At 64.0% G+C, this 15,099-nt stretch overlaps 5 protein-coding genes across 5 annotated transcripts in view; 4 read left to right on the forward strand and 1 right to left on the reverse strand.

Annotated features, from left to right (window-relative positions):
- The window catches only part of CHLRE_03g187700v5 (uncharacterized protein), a 14,522-nt gene extending 12,914 nt beyond the window's left edge, over positions 1–1,608 (forward strand). Inside the window, exons 17-18 of the mRNA XM_043061134.1 lie at positions 24–252; positions 775–1,608. Of these exons, the coding sequence (XP_042926263.1) occupies positions 24–252; positions 775–1,308 (763 nt within the window). The 3' untranslated portion in view covers positions 1,309–1,608. The remainder of the gene's footprint in view (positions 1–23; positions 253–774) is intronic.
- A 48-nt stretch (positions 1,609–1,656) lies between these two features.
- CHLRE_03g187750v5 (uncharacterized protein) lies at positions 1,657–3,368 on the forward strand. Its single transcript, XM_043061135.1, has one exon. The coding sequence runs from the start codon at positions 1,721–1,723 to the stop codon at positions 2,417–2,419; it is 699 nt and encodes a 232-aa protein (XP_042926264.1). The 5' UTR covers positions 1,657–1,720; the 3' UTR covers positions 2,420–3,368.
- Positions 3,369–3,496: 128 nt separating this feature from the next.
- Positions 3,497–5,138, forward strand: CHLRE_03g187800v5 (uncharacterized protein). The gene has a single exon (XM_043061136.1). It carries the CDS (start codon positions 3,712–3,714, stop codon positions 4,507–4,509), a length of 798 nt encoding a protein of 265 aa, XP_042926265.1. The 5' UTR covers positions 3,497–3,711; the 3' UTR covers positions 4,510–5,138.
- An 808-nt stretch (positions 5,139–5,946) lies between these two features.
- Positions 5,947–7,441, forward strand: CHLRE_03g187850v5 (uncharacterized protein). The gene has a single exon (XM_043061137.1). The coding sequence runs from the start codon at positions 6,221–6,223 to the stop codon at positions 7,019–7,021; it is 801 nt and encodes a 266-aa protein (XP_042926266.1). The 5' UTR covers positions 5,947–6,220; the 3' UTR covers positions 7,022–7,441.
- A 5,149-nt stretch (positions 7,442–12,590) lies between these two features.
- CHLRE_03g187950v5 (uncharacterized protein) overlaps positions 12,591–15,099 on the reverse strand; it is a 9,516-nt gene continuing 7,007 nt past the window's right edge. The window contains exons 12-14 of the mRNA XM_043061138.1: positions 14,925–15,092; positions 14,507–14,726; positions 12,591–14,125 (exon numbers count right to left, since the gene is read on the reverse strand). Of these exons, the coding sequence (XP_042926267.1) occupies positions 12,969–14,125; positions 14,507–14,726; positions 14,925–15,092 (1,545 nt within the window). The 3' untranslated portion in view covers positions 12,591–12,968. The remainder of the gene's footprint in view (positions 14,126–14,506; positions 14,727–14,924; positions 15,093–15,099) is intronic.

The following is a 15,099-nucleotide window of genomic DNA, read 5'->3' on the forward strand; positions in this document are numbered from 1 at the left end:
GGCGGCCCCCTCCCAACCAACAGCAGCCCCGCCCATCTTGGCGGCAGTAGCAGCAGTAGCAGCACCCGTGGCGGCAGCAGTGGCGGCGGCAGTGGCAGTAGCAGCAGCAGTGGCGGCGGCTGCGGCTCCGCCCGCTGCGAGGGCGCGCTGGTGGTGGTTCGCTACCTGGGCTTCCACCGCGTGTGGCAGGGCAGCGGCCAGGTGTTTGACAGCGTGGAGCTCTTCCTGCCGGACGTGGTGTACGACACACAGGTGTGTGGGGGGGGGGGAAGTGGGGGAGGAGGGAAGTGGGGGAGGGGGGGAGTTACATTCATGACTAGTTAAGGAAGTGGGGGAGGGTTATAGGTGGGGAGGGGGGAGGAGGGTAGGGGAAATTGTAGGGAGGGGGGAGGAGGGGGGTACTGGTGGGTAGGGAGGGAGAAGGGAGGGGGGCGGTAAGTTCCAGCCCAAACTGAACCGAACCCAATGCAGAAGAGTGCGGAGGAGCGAGCGGGGCGGGGTGGCACTGGAGGCGTAGGTGCGGAGGAGCCGGGGGAATCGGTTGGGGTGTGTGCGGGCCGGAGGCGAGGGCAGGGCGACGCAAGCAAGGGGAGGACACGCAGCCTCCCCGTGCAGTCTCCCCCACCAACCCAAATCAATCCACCTCATCCCATCCCACCTCAACCTGCCTCCCAGCACCCCAACCCACTTCCCACCAACCCTAACCCACACCCCAACCCAACCCCCAACCCACACCCCAACCCCCACACCCCAACCCCCACCCACCCCACGCAGGCCACCTACGTGCGCGTGCCCCCCTCCGCTCGTGCCGAGTGCGACGCGCGCGGCCTTGTGTTCCGCGAGGGCGTCCACGGCGCCAACCACGCCCTGCTCAACGTCGTGCCGCTGCTGCTGCTCACCACAAACCCCAGCGACCTGGGCACAGAGTGCGACAACCCGTACGACGCGCGCTACCGCATCGAGCGACTGCTGATGTACGACAAGCACCGCGGCGGCATTGGCCTGTCGGCGGCGGCGGCGCCGCTGTTCCCGCAGCTGCTGGAGCGGGCTTACCAGCGCGTGTCCGAGTGCGGCTGCCCCTACGCCAAGGGCTGTCCGCAGTGCGTGCAGCACCTGGACTGCCGCAACTACAACGCCGTGCTGTGCAAGGCGGGCGCCGAGGTGGTGCTGAGGCACGTGCTGGGGCAGGAGCGCGAGGCGCTGCGGCCGGCGGCGGCGGCGGCGGCGGGGCCGGGGGCGGCGGGGGCGGTGGCGGGGGCGGCGGCGGCGGGCGTGGAGGGCGCGGCGGCGGAGGCGGGGGCATCATGAACGAATGAATGACCTGCTGCTGTGTGTGTGCGTGTGTCAGGTACGAGGCAGGCTCCGTCCGGTGCTGTGTGGGGGTCGCTGTGTTCCTAGGAGCAAGAGCAGAGGGTCCTGTGTGCGTGGCTGGGGCATGCGTATGGGGGGCGGCGGACGTACAGTGTGGGGTGAGGGGCCATCCTCATCAGCAGCAATGTGCTGCTGCCCGCTGGGTTGCAGGGGCGTGGGGAGGCGATGGGCAAGGGGAGGGGGGCGGGAGCGAGGTGCCGGCCGAATGGGCGGCGGCGGGCTCGTTCAGACGACGAGATGAGCGACCGCGCGCATACATGTATAATTTTCGTTCCGCGCTCCATATCACACCTCCAAGCTACCACACCTCCAAGCTACCACACAACAAGATATGTACCTGTCCTGTGCTATGCCTCACGCTCTCGCGAGCTGCAGCAGCAGCAGGGCCTCGGGCCGCTCCGCAGCGGCAGCCAGCGGCGGCGCGCGACTGGCCCCGCGCAATTCACGCCACAGCTACGTCAACGGAATGCCTGCTGCTCCCACTCACGCCCGCGCGGCCGCTGCCGCTACCGCTGCCGCTGCCGCTGCTGCCGCGGGCTCTGCCTCTGGCGCGGAGCCGCCGGCCAGGAAGCCGCCGAGCTCGGCGCTGGGTGACTCGTCGCGAGCCACCTCGGGCGCCGCGGCGGAAGGCAAGGTCACCGCCGCCGCTGCTTCGCTCGTGTCGGAGCTGCGGCAGCTGCGCGTGGGTCAGGAGGCTGTGCAGCAGGAGCTGGAGGCTGTGAAGCAGGAGCTGGCGGCAATGCGGCAGGCGGCGGCTGCGGAGGCGCGTCTCACACGGCTGCAGCGCGCGCACGAGTTGATTGTCGGCGTGCGCGGTTACAACTCGAGAATGAGCCGCTTTCTGGCGGCGCTAACACGCGGCGAAACCCGGCTAGACGTGGCCTCAAGCTGCGAGCACATTGCGCGCGGGTACGCAGACGAGCTGGCGGGGCTCACAGGCCTGCGCTTCCGTGTCGTGTCCGAGGTGGTGGAGATGGCGGTGGAGGTGGAGGAGGGCGGAAGCAACAGAACCAACAGCTGCAGGTACTGGCTGGAGGAGGTGGTGTAGCAGCAGCAGGGGCAGCGGCGGTGGCGGGCGCCAGCCCGCAGGCGGCGCAGGCGGCACAGAGCAGGAGCAGCACCAGCAGCAGCTGATGAGGAGCGGCGGCGGCTGTGCATGCAGGTGGTGTGCCCAGCTGGCCGTGTGGAGCGCGGCATGGTGGTGCGTGAGGCAGAATGCGCATATGCATCTTTAGGGGGTGGCGAGGATTATCAACACGGGAGGCGGTTGCTAATCAAGTAGCAATTAGGTGAGGGTAGGGGTCTGGATGGCTGCGGCAACGTACGTGGTACCTGTAGTCATCAAGTGCCTGCTGCATATGTTGTGGCGGCAGCAGCCTGCAGGCATGGCTGGCTCGTGCGCACACATTCAAACAGTGTGGGAGAAACCCACATCGCCAACGACATCTCCTAGATGGGAAAAAACCCTGCTGTCGGATGACATCTTGCGTTGCCGCCTTGGGACCAGCTGTCCTGCTGCAGACAGTGCGTAGCGCGGCAGCAGTAGCAGCAGGGAGCACGGAGAAGTGGTCATGTCGTATGGTGCGCGTGGTCAGCGTGGGTGCGCGGTACGGGTATGGCGTGGGACGTGCATGTTTGTCAGCCTGCTTGGCTGAATTTACAGTTGGTGCGTGTGCCTGCAGCCCATACTACCACTTGGAATGATTGTGCTTACCCTTCAAGCAAGCATACGTCGTGTCGATGGGAGGGATGTGCGGCGGCGCGTTAAGGAGCTAGGCCAGTAAGCACGACCTAGCCTGTGGGAGCATTGCGGTGGACGAGGCAGCCCGCCATCCATGCACCAGCAGAGCAGGGTTAGGGGTTGACAACGAACAAGGATTGGAGCGAGGGTGCGTGGAAGAGCGGCGGGGCCAGTGCCATATGCGTCTACCGATCGACGGCCCAACAGGTTTCACGGTGTAGCTTGCTTCGTGGCAGCTCACTCTAGATAGCCTGCAAAGCTCTCGCTCCGGGGCAATGGCGGGAACGGGACCCGCGGGCGCGGACCAGCAGGCACATGAAGCAGGTAGGGGGCTTGAAAAGCTTGGGAGGTGAAAACCTGGCCACGGCGGGCCCATGAAAACTACCCTATAGCTCGATTTTGCAGCTCGACGCGATAAGCCTTGGGTTGTACAGATTCAATAGCTCGCAAGTCATAACGCATGTAGCCAGAACACCGCTGCAGTGCTGCTGCTCACATACCGTCCGAACGGTTCATTCCATTTGGCGCCAAACCGCTGAGCTCACTTGCTACTGCAGGCAACTCGCATTTTGGCACGCTTAATTCGTAGAGTACCAACCATGTTGCAGCTCAGCAGCAGCCGGCACCAGGTGGTGCCTGCAGCAGCAGCCCGGCACTGCCTTCCTTCCCCTCGGGCGTGCGCACGCCCTGCACTGCGCCGCTGCGTCGTCGTGCGCGCAAGCGCCGCTGCCGCCGAGCCGCCACCACCTGAGCAGCAGCCCAACAACGCGGCGGCGCGGCCCGCCGCGGCTGCTGCCACTGATGAGGCCCCTGCTGCCCCTGATGCCACTGCTACTGCTCGCGCCACCCCCGCCACTACCGCCGCGCTGCCTCACCAGGCGCGTCAGCTTCTGGACACGACACGCGGCGGCGCCGATGAGTCGGCGCTGCCGGCGGCCCTGGCAGCCTCGGGTGATGAGCAGGCCGCGGCCCAACTGAAAGATCTGCGGGCAGGTCAGCTGTCACTGGGCAGCGATGTGGATGGCGTGAAGGAGAAGCTAGGCGAGGTGAAGCAGGAGCTGGAGGCTGTGAAGCAGGAGCTGGCGGCAATGCGGCAGGCGGCGGCGGAGGAGGCGCGTTTCACGCGGCTGCAGCGCGCGCGGGTGCTGGTGTGTGGCGGCGAGGATAGCGAGGACGAGCAGTATAATTACCCGGCGGACCAGATTCTGGCGGGCTTGATCTGCGGCGAGACCGAGTTCGATTTGGGAGATGGGTGCATCACTGGCAGCCCCCACGCGCCGGGCGAGCAGTGCAACGAGTTCGCCTCCTACATGCACAGCCTGACGGGCTGGCGGTTCCGGGTGAAGCGGCGGCCCTGGCGCCGCTTCATGTTGCTGCTGGCTGAGGAGGATAAGTAGCTGTGGCAGTAGCCACGCACAGTAGCAGTGGCAGTAGCAGTGGCAGTAGCAGTAGCCAGGCTGTAGCCGGAAGAGGCAGCAGTAGCAGCCAGAGCAAGTGCATGCTGCATGTTGTGGCGGCAGCAGCCTGCAGGCATGGCTGGCTCATCCGCACGCACTCAGACAGTGTGGGAGAAACCCACATCGCCAACGACATCTCCTAGATGGGAAAGGATCCTGGATGACATCTTGTGATGCCGCCTTGGGACCATCTGTCCTGCTACAGACAGTGCGTAGTGCGGCAGCAGTAGCAGCAGTAGCAGCAGGGAGCACGGAGGAGTGGTACAAGCCCGATGATGCGTGTGGAGATGTGATATGGTGCGCGTGGTGTGGAGTGCGGTTATATATTGCGTGGAACGTATATGTTTGTCAGCCTGCTTGGAATTTAGGGTTGGGTGTGCCTGCAGCCCAGACTACCACTTAACAAGTGTGCTTATTATTACCCGACAATTATGCTGTCAATGGAAGGGATGTGGGGCGGCGCGTTCAGGGGGCTAGGCTAGTGAACACGACTAAGGCTGTGGGAGCATCGCGGACGGGACAGCCCATCCATACCGGAGCAGGATTAGGGGTTGACAACAAGTAAGGATAGGAGCGAGGGTGCGTGGAAGGGCGGGGCCAGTGCCATACGCACCTGGCGGCCCCAACAGCTTTAACGGCCTTGCTTAGTGGCAGCTCACTCCAGATAGCCTGCAAAGCTCTCCGTGGCAATGGCGGGAATGGCAGGGTGGGGGCGGGGGGGGGGGGGGTAGGAAACAAAGTGCCAGACCCGCCCCATGCCCCGAAATCCCCCGGGACCCCCCTTGAGGGGACGACCGACCACCCCACGGACAAAACCTTGTTGTTTCGGGGTTAAAACCCATCCATTTTATACCAAAGTGGTGTCAATCGACTCCTCTTGACGAGCACTATCACCCTGTGCCATCAGCGGTCCTGTTCTGAGACTTCGGTCACAGGCGGGATCCCATCCATCCATGGAAACCCCCTCGACCCAGCCCACCCCGCGCTGAACTTTCTGCCGTGTGACGGTTGGACAGTGTGCATCGGCAGCCTTGTTAGACGTGAATTCATGCGCACCAGCGCTAGAGAGCCCAGCCGGGCAGCGCGCATGTGTCGAATGTGGGGACATGTCCACGCCAGGACGCGCAACTTAGCCCTCCAACGCTTTATTTGTGCTCACTACGGCATAACTTGCGCATGCGAGCCTCGTACTGCTGCAGTTGGCCCCTAGTTCTGCTTGTGGGGCGCTTCCCGAAATCCTCCAGGATTGGCTCCGCGGACCCCCCAGGGACGACGACCGACCCCCCAACTTTGGCGGTGAACTTCCTCACCATGAAAAATCAAAAGCACGTGCATAATGCTCTCCTAGAGCTCTGAAATTCTGAGCATGGGGTAAGAAAAGAACCTGAGCTTTCTACCCCTCCCCCTTGGGGCGTGGAACGAAAACCCGGGCCACGGGCCCATGAAAACCCTAGCTCGGATTTTGCAGCTCGACGCGATAAGCCTTGTACAGATTCAGTAGCTCGCAAGCCATAACGCATGTAGCCGGAACACCGCTGCACTGCTGCTGACATACCGTCCGAACGGGTTCATTCCATTTGGCGCCGAACCGCTGAGCTTACTTACTACTACAGGCAACTCGCATTTTAGCACGCTAATTGTATCAAGTACCATGTTGCAGCTCAGCAGCGGCCAGCACCAGGTGGTGCCTGCAGCAGCAGCCCGACACTGCCGCGGCATCCTTCCGTCGCCTCGGTCGTGCGCGCGCCCTGCACTGCGCCGCTGCGTCGTCGTACGCGCAAGCGCCGCTGCTGCCGCCGAGCCGCCACCACCTGAGCAGCAGCCCAACAACGCGGCGGCGCGGCCCGCCGCGGCTGCTGCCACTGATGAGGCCCCTGCTGCCCCTGATGCCACTGCTACTGCTCGCGCCACCCCCGCCACTACCGCCGCGCTGCCTCACCAGGCGCGTCAGCTTCTGGACACGGCCCGCGGCGCTGAGTCGGCACTGCTGGCCCTGGCGGCCTCGGGTGAGCAGGCCGCGGCCCAACTGAAAGATCTGCGGGCAGGTCAGCTGTCACTAGGCAGCGATGTGGATGGCGTGAAGGAGAAGCTAGGCGAGGTCCAACAGGAGCTGGAGGCTGTGAAGCAGGAGTTGGCGGCAATGCGGCAGGCGGCGGCGGAGGAGGCGCGCTTCACGCGGCTGCAGCGCGCGCGGGTGCTGGTGTGTGGCGGCGGCGCCGGCGAGGACGAGCCGCATAATTACCTGGCGGACCAGATTCTGGCGGGCTTGATCTGCGGCGCCACCGAGTTCAGTTTGGGAGATGGGTGCATCAACAGCAGCCTCCACACGCCCGGCGAGCAGTGCGACCTGTTCGCCTCCTACATGCACAGCCTGACGGGCTGGCGGTTCCGGGTGGAGCAGCGGCGCTGGGGGGGCCGCTTCTGGCTGCTACTGGCTGAGGAGGACAAGTAAGAAGGAGCGGCAGTAGATGGCCGCAGTAGCAGTGGCAGTAGCCGCATGCAGTAGCCGTGCCAAGCAAGCTGTAGCCGGAAGAGGCAGTAGCAGCCAGAGCAGAGACGGTTAGTTAGGGAGGCAGGCGTACGTGGCATAGGCGGCGACGCGGAAAGCAGGCTCTTACTAAGTTCTGCAGTCGGGTGCGTTGTGCGTTAGCGGTTGCATTTCACATTGCTTGCACGCACCAATGAGTTGCACATTTGAAGTGCGAGATGTCAGGCGCCAAGGAGCCCTGTGCGTCAAGGACTGCTGTGGCGGAATTGCGGAAGGCCAACCTATGGCAGGCAAAACATCGCCAGTTGCTTGCTTGGTGATTGCATAACACGTGGGCTGCTGCTGGCAGCTGCGCGCGCTGCGTGCATGTAACAAGTAAGGTAGGCGTAATACGGCATTTGCACCGCGCGTGCGTGGCTCCGTGCCACGCACGGCACGGCCTCCAACTCTCCGAGAAATAAGCCAGCAGCACCAGCACCAGCACCAGCAGCTAGCACCAGCAGCACCTCACCCGCAGCAGCACCATGTGCCCCGCGGCCCAAGTCCTGCAACGTCTACAACCGCCCGCCCGCCCCTACCTAGCACAACATTCAACGCGCTAGTACATGGGCAACGAACCACTTATACATACCGTGTTGATTGCTTGCACGCAGCTGCTGCCTGCCGCGCCACTGCATGTAGCAGTGGAACCGTAAAAGCTGTCATATGATGGCTGTGGAGGGTGTCGTTACCGCTGTACGGGTACGCCACTACTCCCACACTGCACCTCTCAGCGGTTCGAACGGCTTAACTCTCATCGCAGTTCGTGGATCCTGACCGGCAGCGTGCCCACCCCCATGACCCCGCCCAGCAGGCATCTCATTACTGTCACTACCTAAACTCCCCACACACACATCCGCCACTACTCAGACGGCCTGCGGCAAGGGTTGCTTTACTGGTGTGTGTGTGTGTGTGTGTGTGTGTGTGCTGTGCGTGCGTGTGCGTGTGTGTGCGTGCTTAACTAGATAGTCAGCCAGTGGCTCACATGCCCGCGCGCCACGGCATGCATGGGCAGTCACCCCCACGTGCCCTCATGACGACCCCACTCCTCGCTCCCCACCTACCTCCTGCCGCGGACAAGCAGGCTACCTGCCTGCCCACTACTCGTCCTCCCACCCTAATAATAAGCCCAGCACGCACCCCGCCCGCCACCCACTCACGCGGTGTCCCGGTCTCTCAAGTCAGCAGTCTCAGCACCGACCACCACTTGATTGCCCCGAGGCAAGGCCGCCCAATGGCCATCGTGCGTGAGGGCCGTCAGCCAGCCATCCTGCTTGACTTTGTAATTGTAGTGCGTGTGCTTGATCTGGAGCCAGGTCCGTACGTAACGGGGCCGACAGGTAGGGCCTGTTCCGCGTGCGCCAGGGGCTCGGCACGCATACCCCACGCACGGCCCCCTGAGCGAGCCCCGCCACCCTGGCGACGGGGCCTGTGACCCACGGCGGGGGCCGTCGCCGTCAAGGGCCAGCAAGGGCTAACGGCCTCGTAACTGCTGCTGGTCATTTGGCTGCCATATATATGGCATGCCGCCGCGCGCGCCGCCGCCGCCGGGTCCACCCCGCCCCACGCCAAGGCCGCCCGCCGTCAGCGCCACCGCCACCGCGGCGGTGGAGACGTGCGGCGGCGCCCTCGGCGGCGGCGGCGGCGGCGGCGGCGGCGGCGGCGGCGGCGGCGCGCGCGCGGCGGCCGTCACTGCGGCCTCTGGGTAGTGCTGGCCGCTGCGTGGAGGCGGCGGTGGAGAAGTAGACGCTGCTGTGGTTCCTGAAGCGAGCCCCTGAGGTTGCCCAACAAGCCACTACTGCTGCCACGCAAGGATAGAAGATGCTGCTAGCTTGGTTGATTGAGTGCGGCCGCCGCCGGTGGCCTGGCGCCGCGGTGGCGGCGGCGGCGGCGGCGGCGGCGGCGGTGGTGCGTGGTGGAAGGCCTGGTCCCACCAGTAGTACCGGTAGCAGCAGTGGCAGCGGGCCGCCTAGCAGTGCGTGGAGACGTGCAGCATGTGCATAGCGGAGGCGGGTGGGCGAGCAAGCAAGGCCACGTGGAGTAGGGCAGCGCGGCGTCGCCCAAGCACGATAGAAACGGCGCTGGTCGAGGCCGTCTGCGGGTGGCTTTGCTGGCAAGCACGCACAGCACAAGCAAACGGTATACGGTATGGCAGCACAGCACAAGCACACGGTATACGGTATGGAAGTGAGGAGTAGTGTTGTGGCTCCTGCTGTCTGATTGTCCTGCACGTGCTGGCTGTGCTTGTGCTTGACGCTGGACGCGACTGGACATACACATTAATGGTGGGCCCGCACGGGCTGCTGTGCCCGCCCTGTTACAAACCAGCAGGTACAAAGCGACTCTGCTCTGCCGCTGCAAATTGTTTGCCGTCGGCTTCGGGTATGGGCGTCAGCTGCACCCTACGGGACCTCGCCAACCTGCCTAAACCCTGTCCCATACATACATCGTCGCACACACAAACCAGGTACAAAGCGACTCTGGCTAAGGTCCGGAGATGAGGTAGACGCTTGCCACCTCAAGCAAATTAACTGCAGACGTGGCGTGGGCTCAGCCTACTTTTCCGTGAAAGACAATACAGGTGGCCCGTTGTAATTTTATACAGTTTCGGCTCGTGGGGCCGTAGCAGCTACATGGGCGGGCTTCTCCTCATGCGCTTTGGGCTGTGGGATGGTATACTAGTATAGATGAGTGCCCTAGGACGGCTGGTCACGGGTATTACGAATACGCCTGTGCGGGCCAAGCGCCGGGGATGGGTGTGAATGGACGGGAAACCGAAAACTGTTGTAATTTTATACACCCTAGTAAACACCTGTGGGTCACGCTGCATCGCCCGCCCGCCCGGCCACGCACCTGCCCCAACCAAACTTTCACCCCGCTGGCCCCGGGTGGTGACCTCCTAAGCACATAGGGTGATTGGTGTGGGTTTTAGCCCTTTTTGCGCCATCGCACGCGACTGGTGCATTTTGGCGCATCTTGTTGCGTCTTCTTGTGACGGAAGGCCCGCATATCTTCCTTGATATAATCATTCGCATTCTAGAAGTAATTTAGAGCCGTCGTTGTGCTCTGTGAGCTCAGAAGCGACTACATGCTCATGTCCGCCAGCATCCCGACAGCGAGTTTCCCAAAGGTTGTGCTAACTCCTAAAGACGTGCGTACATACTCCTTTGTATCAAGTATAAGAATTATTAAGGCGACTAGTGCGTGCTATGCTTGAGTTGGGCTGACAAAGATGAACCCGGCGTGGAATCTGACCCGACAGGCTCATAGGGTATGGCAAGGATATCTTAAGTCCAGGAGGACAGCCCCTAACTTCAAGAACCCAGTGAGAACGGGCGGCTGTATAAAATTACCCCCTGTATAAAATTACAACAGGTCACCTGTAGCCCAAAGCGGAGTCCTCGAATGCCGGCCTGCTGGTTGTGACACGCCATATATACCTAGAGTCACTCCCCTTGGTCACTCCCCTGGTCACTGCTGGTCGTGGCTGTGGTCCTGTCCCCCAAGCTGTCTCCTGCCAGTTCAACACGCTGTAGTAACCCGCCCCTTCAGCAAACGGTCGCTATACCACGGCCTTGGAAACCCCGCAAAGGGCGAGCCATCGCGCTGCGGAGCTGGGGGGTTTAATAGGCGGCGTAGAAATTTGAGCAAGACGAGATCATGATTTTCAACGCTGTAATTGGTAGGTGATCGAGACCCTCAGCAGCCCTCCATCTCAAACTTCAGAAACCTTTTTACCTGCTACCCAGGTAAAGGGCCCGACAGGGCCCGAGGCGCAGAATTAAGAGGAAAGTCATACTGGACTACACCAGGAAAAAGACCACCGCGCAAACTGGGTACCAAGTCTACTGAACCAGCCAGTTTTGCCTGCGTCAGGGGTGTGGGGCTGAGTCCCACACCCCTAATAAAGATGACCAATAAAGAGCGCAACGCCGCCCAAGACGCGGCGCAAGCGCGCAGGCTGAGGAGCCGGCTGGTGTCCAGGTAGCGGTCCGCGGTGGGGCATGCGTAGCGGCATGACAAGTAGTGCGGCTGTTGACAACTGTGCTACGTCTGGCTGCGGTTGGCTCTGCTGATCGCGATTGCTAGGCACCTGGTTTGGCTATGTGCCTGTGGAAACCGACCCCGGCTATGTCCGGGCGATGAGGTTGTTCGGCCTCAGACTGTGGAGGGGCTCAGCCCCTTTTCCCGTGACCGGGGAACACTTGTTACCTGCTACCCAGTGCAGCAACCCCTGTTTGGCGGTTACCGGGTTGCGAGCGAGCCTGTTTCCGGATGGGGCTCGGCAGCATGGGCACAGTTCTAATTATATTCCAGCCAGAATCGATGGCTTTACCAGGTAGAATCGTATTAATTCTTGTTTGCATTACCGCTGTCAACCTCGTCATGAACGGCTCATTTGGCATCCGAGGCCCCTTCGGCCAAATGCCCTTTGCAAAGCGCGGCCAGAACCGCTCAGCTATTAGGTGTCAGTCCACTCAAGGACCGTCCACTGAGCGGTCGTGGGCTGCTTTTCCAGCCCGGGAATGTCTGGCGACCGCAGTGGCGACCGTGGTCTTTGTCACCGCGGGCATTTCACTTGATGCCCGCTTCACAAGAATTTCCAGCAAGCTTGATTCCATCGACGAGCGCATGACAGGCCTGGTGTCCGACGTGGCGGAAGTGAAGATGATGTTGCAGAAGCTGTGCAGCAAGCACGGCATCGTGGCACGGCATCTAATGTGATCTTTGGGATGCATGCGGTTTGGGCGGAGAGGCGTGCGGAGAGTTGCCCGTGCGGGGCTCACGTGGCTGCTGGGGCTAGCTAAGAGTTCATCACTACTTCTGCGATGGCGGGGGCTCTGCGTGATATGTTACGAGAGCATGCATGCGGATGCGCGTGGACGTTGCATGGTGGCCGTCGCAGGCGGTGTAGGACATCGTACGTGTGGTAAGCTGCCGTGCGTGGCGGCATTGGATTATTACGGCGCGTGCCACGTACGATGGCTCGGGACTGAGCTAGGACTGGCTAGAACGACTCGGGACGGACTGCATGCGGAGGCTGTGTACCGGCGCGTGTGGAGGCGGTGGCTGATGGCTTCTGGCATTTACCGTACCTGTGTGTATGGGTCGTCCGCGCGGGCCTCCGCGCCGCTGGGACCGAGTCCCGAACGGCCGAACCTACCAGCTCCCATTCCTACATACGGACAGATTATGTGCGTGGTGCTTTGATGGCGGGGTAGCCACCTCTGTAAATCCTGGAGGGCAAGCAGCAGCGGACTCGCCACCTACCGGCCTCACCCTGGCTTGCCAGCTTTGGGGCTTGCAAGAGTACGTAAGCATGACGACGCCCACCCACGGCGGCTTACTATACTAGGCGAGCAGCGGTAGCGTGTGTGCTTTCGCGGTAAGCCGGGTCCTGGCCGGCGGGTCTGCCGAGTGCTGGGTTCTCGCCTCTCCGAAGGCGAGCGAGGAGCATTCATGGGGCCAAAAGGTGACGGGGGGCAGCTGAAATTCTCTCTCTATCTTGGGCGAGCGTGTCTGGTACAGTTCCTGGGGCAATGACTGTCAGGCAATCGCCCAGCCCGGCAACCCAGCACCACTGGCACACACCAGCTAGCAGCACTACCAAATCTAGCACCAGCAGTGGCCGGCCCTCGTCCTGCAACGCCGCCGCACAGTCAGGCCGCAGCCCCGCCCTTCGGCCTGCCGCCCCTCGCACCACACCAACACCCACACCTGCTCGTACGGTTGGCGCGTGCCGCCGTACCCCAGCTCCCGCCTCCCTGCCTCAGTCGCAGCCATCACCGCTTCCACCTTCACTACAGCCGCCGCCCCTGTAATGCGCAACAGATCACCCCCTTGCACCTGCCTGCATTCACACCTTCCACTATTACGACGGCGGGGGCTGCGGCGACGGTGGCCTCTGCTGCCCGCCCCCCAAAGCCCAGCCAGACGCCTGCCCCAGCTCCCCACCACGGCCACGACCGTGCTTGGGCAGCATCCCCGCCAGACCCCGCCGGCCCTGGCCCCGGCCGCCGCCACCCGTGCCGCCCCCGCCCTGTCCATGTCCGTCGCCTGCCTCCTCTGCGGACCCCGTAGCGCCCTGGAGTTGCCCATGGTGTCGCATGGGCAGCTGCTGCTGCTGCGGCCGTGTATGCGCCGCACCCACGGGCTGCAGCCCCAACCCACCGCCGGGCGGATGCCGGCCGCCGCGACCTCGGCCGCCGCGGGTGGCACGACCGCCGCCGCCGCCGCCGCCGCCGCCGCCGCCGCGGGCTGCGTGATTGGGCGGCGGCGCGGTGCCTGGCCCTTGTGGCCCACCCTCTGCGTCCATAGGCTGCTGCTGCTGCTGCTGCTGCTGCTGCTGCTGAGGTTGGTAGGCGCTTTGGTGGGGCTGCGGCGGCGGCACGAAGTAGTGCTGCGGCTGTAGCTGCTGCTGTTGTGGTGGCTGTAGCTGCTGCTGCGCTGGTGGCTGCTGTGGCTGCTGCACCTGCACCTGCACCGGCAGCTGTGGCGGCATCAGCACCACCTGCTGCTGCTGCTGCTGGCCGTCGCCGCCGCCCGCCATGTAAGCAGCACCCGGCGCCAGCACTATGAAGGCCGGCTGGGGCTGCCCGGGCGCGGAGCCCAGCCCCGGCGGCTGTAGCACCTGCACCGGCTGCAGTGGCGGCGGCTGTAGCTGCCCACCCTGCACAACGTGCCCCTGGCCACCCGGCCCGTTCGCCGGCCCCGCCCCTGTTGCCAGCGCACCTGCCGGCGGTGTTGGCCGCCTGCCGGGCGGCGGCGGCGGCGGCGGCTGGTGCGCCGCCGGCGGCCCGCCAGCACCCGGGCCCACGGACATCAGCGCCTGCCTGGGTGGCGGGCCCCGCCCTCCACCGCCGCCGCCACCACCTCTCCCGCCGCGCCCATGCAGGTTCTGGTGCTGGTGGTGCTGGTGCTGGTGCTGGTTCCACAGGCTGTCGAGCCGCTGCCGGTATGCGGCCCACTCGGGGCACAGCTCCTCGGCGCCGGCGTCCTGGATGATGCAGCCGCGCTGCTCCGCGTCCTCTGGGGGGCGGGTGTGTGTGTGGGTGGCGGGGGTGGCGGGGGTGGCGGGGGTGGTGGTGATGTTGGTTTGTTGGTGTTGGGGATAGGCGGAGGAGGAGTCAGGAGAAGGCCCGGTGCGGCGTCGTGGGACAAGTTGTGACAAGCACACCAACAGCTGGATTCCATTCCGATGGCATCTCTCCGAGCCCACCATACCCGCAGCCCAGGGCCCGCAGCCACCAGACACACGGTCGCCTGCCAGCCTCCCCACCCTCCCCATCCTCCCCGCTGCCCCACACGCCCGCCCCACCCCACCCCAGCACCAGCACCAGCACCAGCACCAGCACCAGCACCACACCAGCACCACCCGTCCACCTGCCCACCCGCCCGCCCAGCACGCACCAATGAGTGCGGACCAGCTGGGCTCGCGCCTCAACGCGCCGAACTGCCCCAGCACCCACAGCGCCTGCTTAGCTCGCGTGATGGCCACGTTCATGCGCCGCACGTCCGCCAGGAAGCCCACGCCGCCGCCGCCGCCGCCGTTACCGCCGCTACCGCCGCCGCCGCCGCCGGGGCGGGAGGTGCGGACGCAGGACAGGATGATCACATCCAGCTGCTTGCCCTGTGTGTGCGTATGCATGATGGCGTGCGTGTGACAGATGGCTGCAGGGTTGCGCAGGTGTGACAAGAAAATCTACTGCACTAGACAACAAATAGCAAGGGTCTATCACAACGTGTACGTGGCATGGGAGCCCCCACCCCTATCCTGCGTGTGCCGCCGTGACCCCGCTGCCCCGCCGCGGCTTGACCCCTCCCCCACCTGGAACGAGTCCACGGTCTCGATCTTGACCGCCTCCAGCACCGCCGGCCCAAGCGCCTCTGCGAACTTGCGCCGCAGCATGTCCCGCTGCGCCCGGTAGGGCGTGATGATGCCCACCGTCACACCCAGTGTGTAGCCGTCAAGGAAGGCAAACGCCGACAACGACGCCTCATCC

Source organism: Chlamydomonas reinhardtii, chromosome 3 (assembly GCF_000002595.2).
Source record: "Chlamydomonas reinhardtii strain CC-503 cw92 mt+ chromosome 3, whole genome shotgun sequence".
In the NCBI taxonomy this organism is placed as follows: domain Eukaryota; kingdom Viridiplantae; phylum Chlorophyta; class Chlorophyceae; order Chlamydomonadales; family Chlamydomonadaceae; genus Chlamydomonas; species Chlamydomonas reinhardtii.

What these genes read in the sequence shown, in the direction of transcription:
- CHLRE_03g187750v5 (XM_043061135.1), top strand. Translation starts at nt 1,721, where the DNA reads ATGCCTCACGCTCTCGCGAGCTGCAGCAGCAGCAGGGCCTCGGGCCGC.
- CHLRE_03g187800v5 (XM_043061136.1), top strand. Translation starts at nt 3,712, where the DNA reads ATGTTGCAGCTCAGCAGCAGCCGGCACCAGGTGGTGCCTGCAGCAGCA.
- CHLRE_03g187850v5 (XM_043061137.1), top strand. Translation starts at nt 6,221, where the DNA reads ATGTTGCAGCTCAGCAGCGGCCAGCACCAGGTGGTGCCTGCAGCAGCA.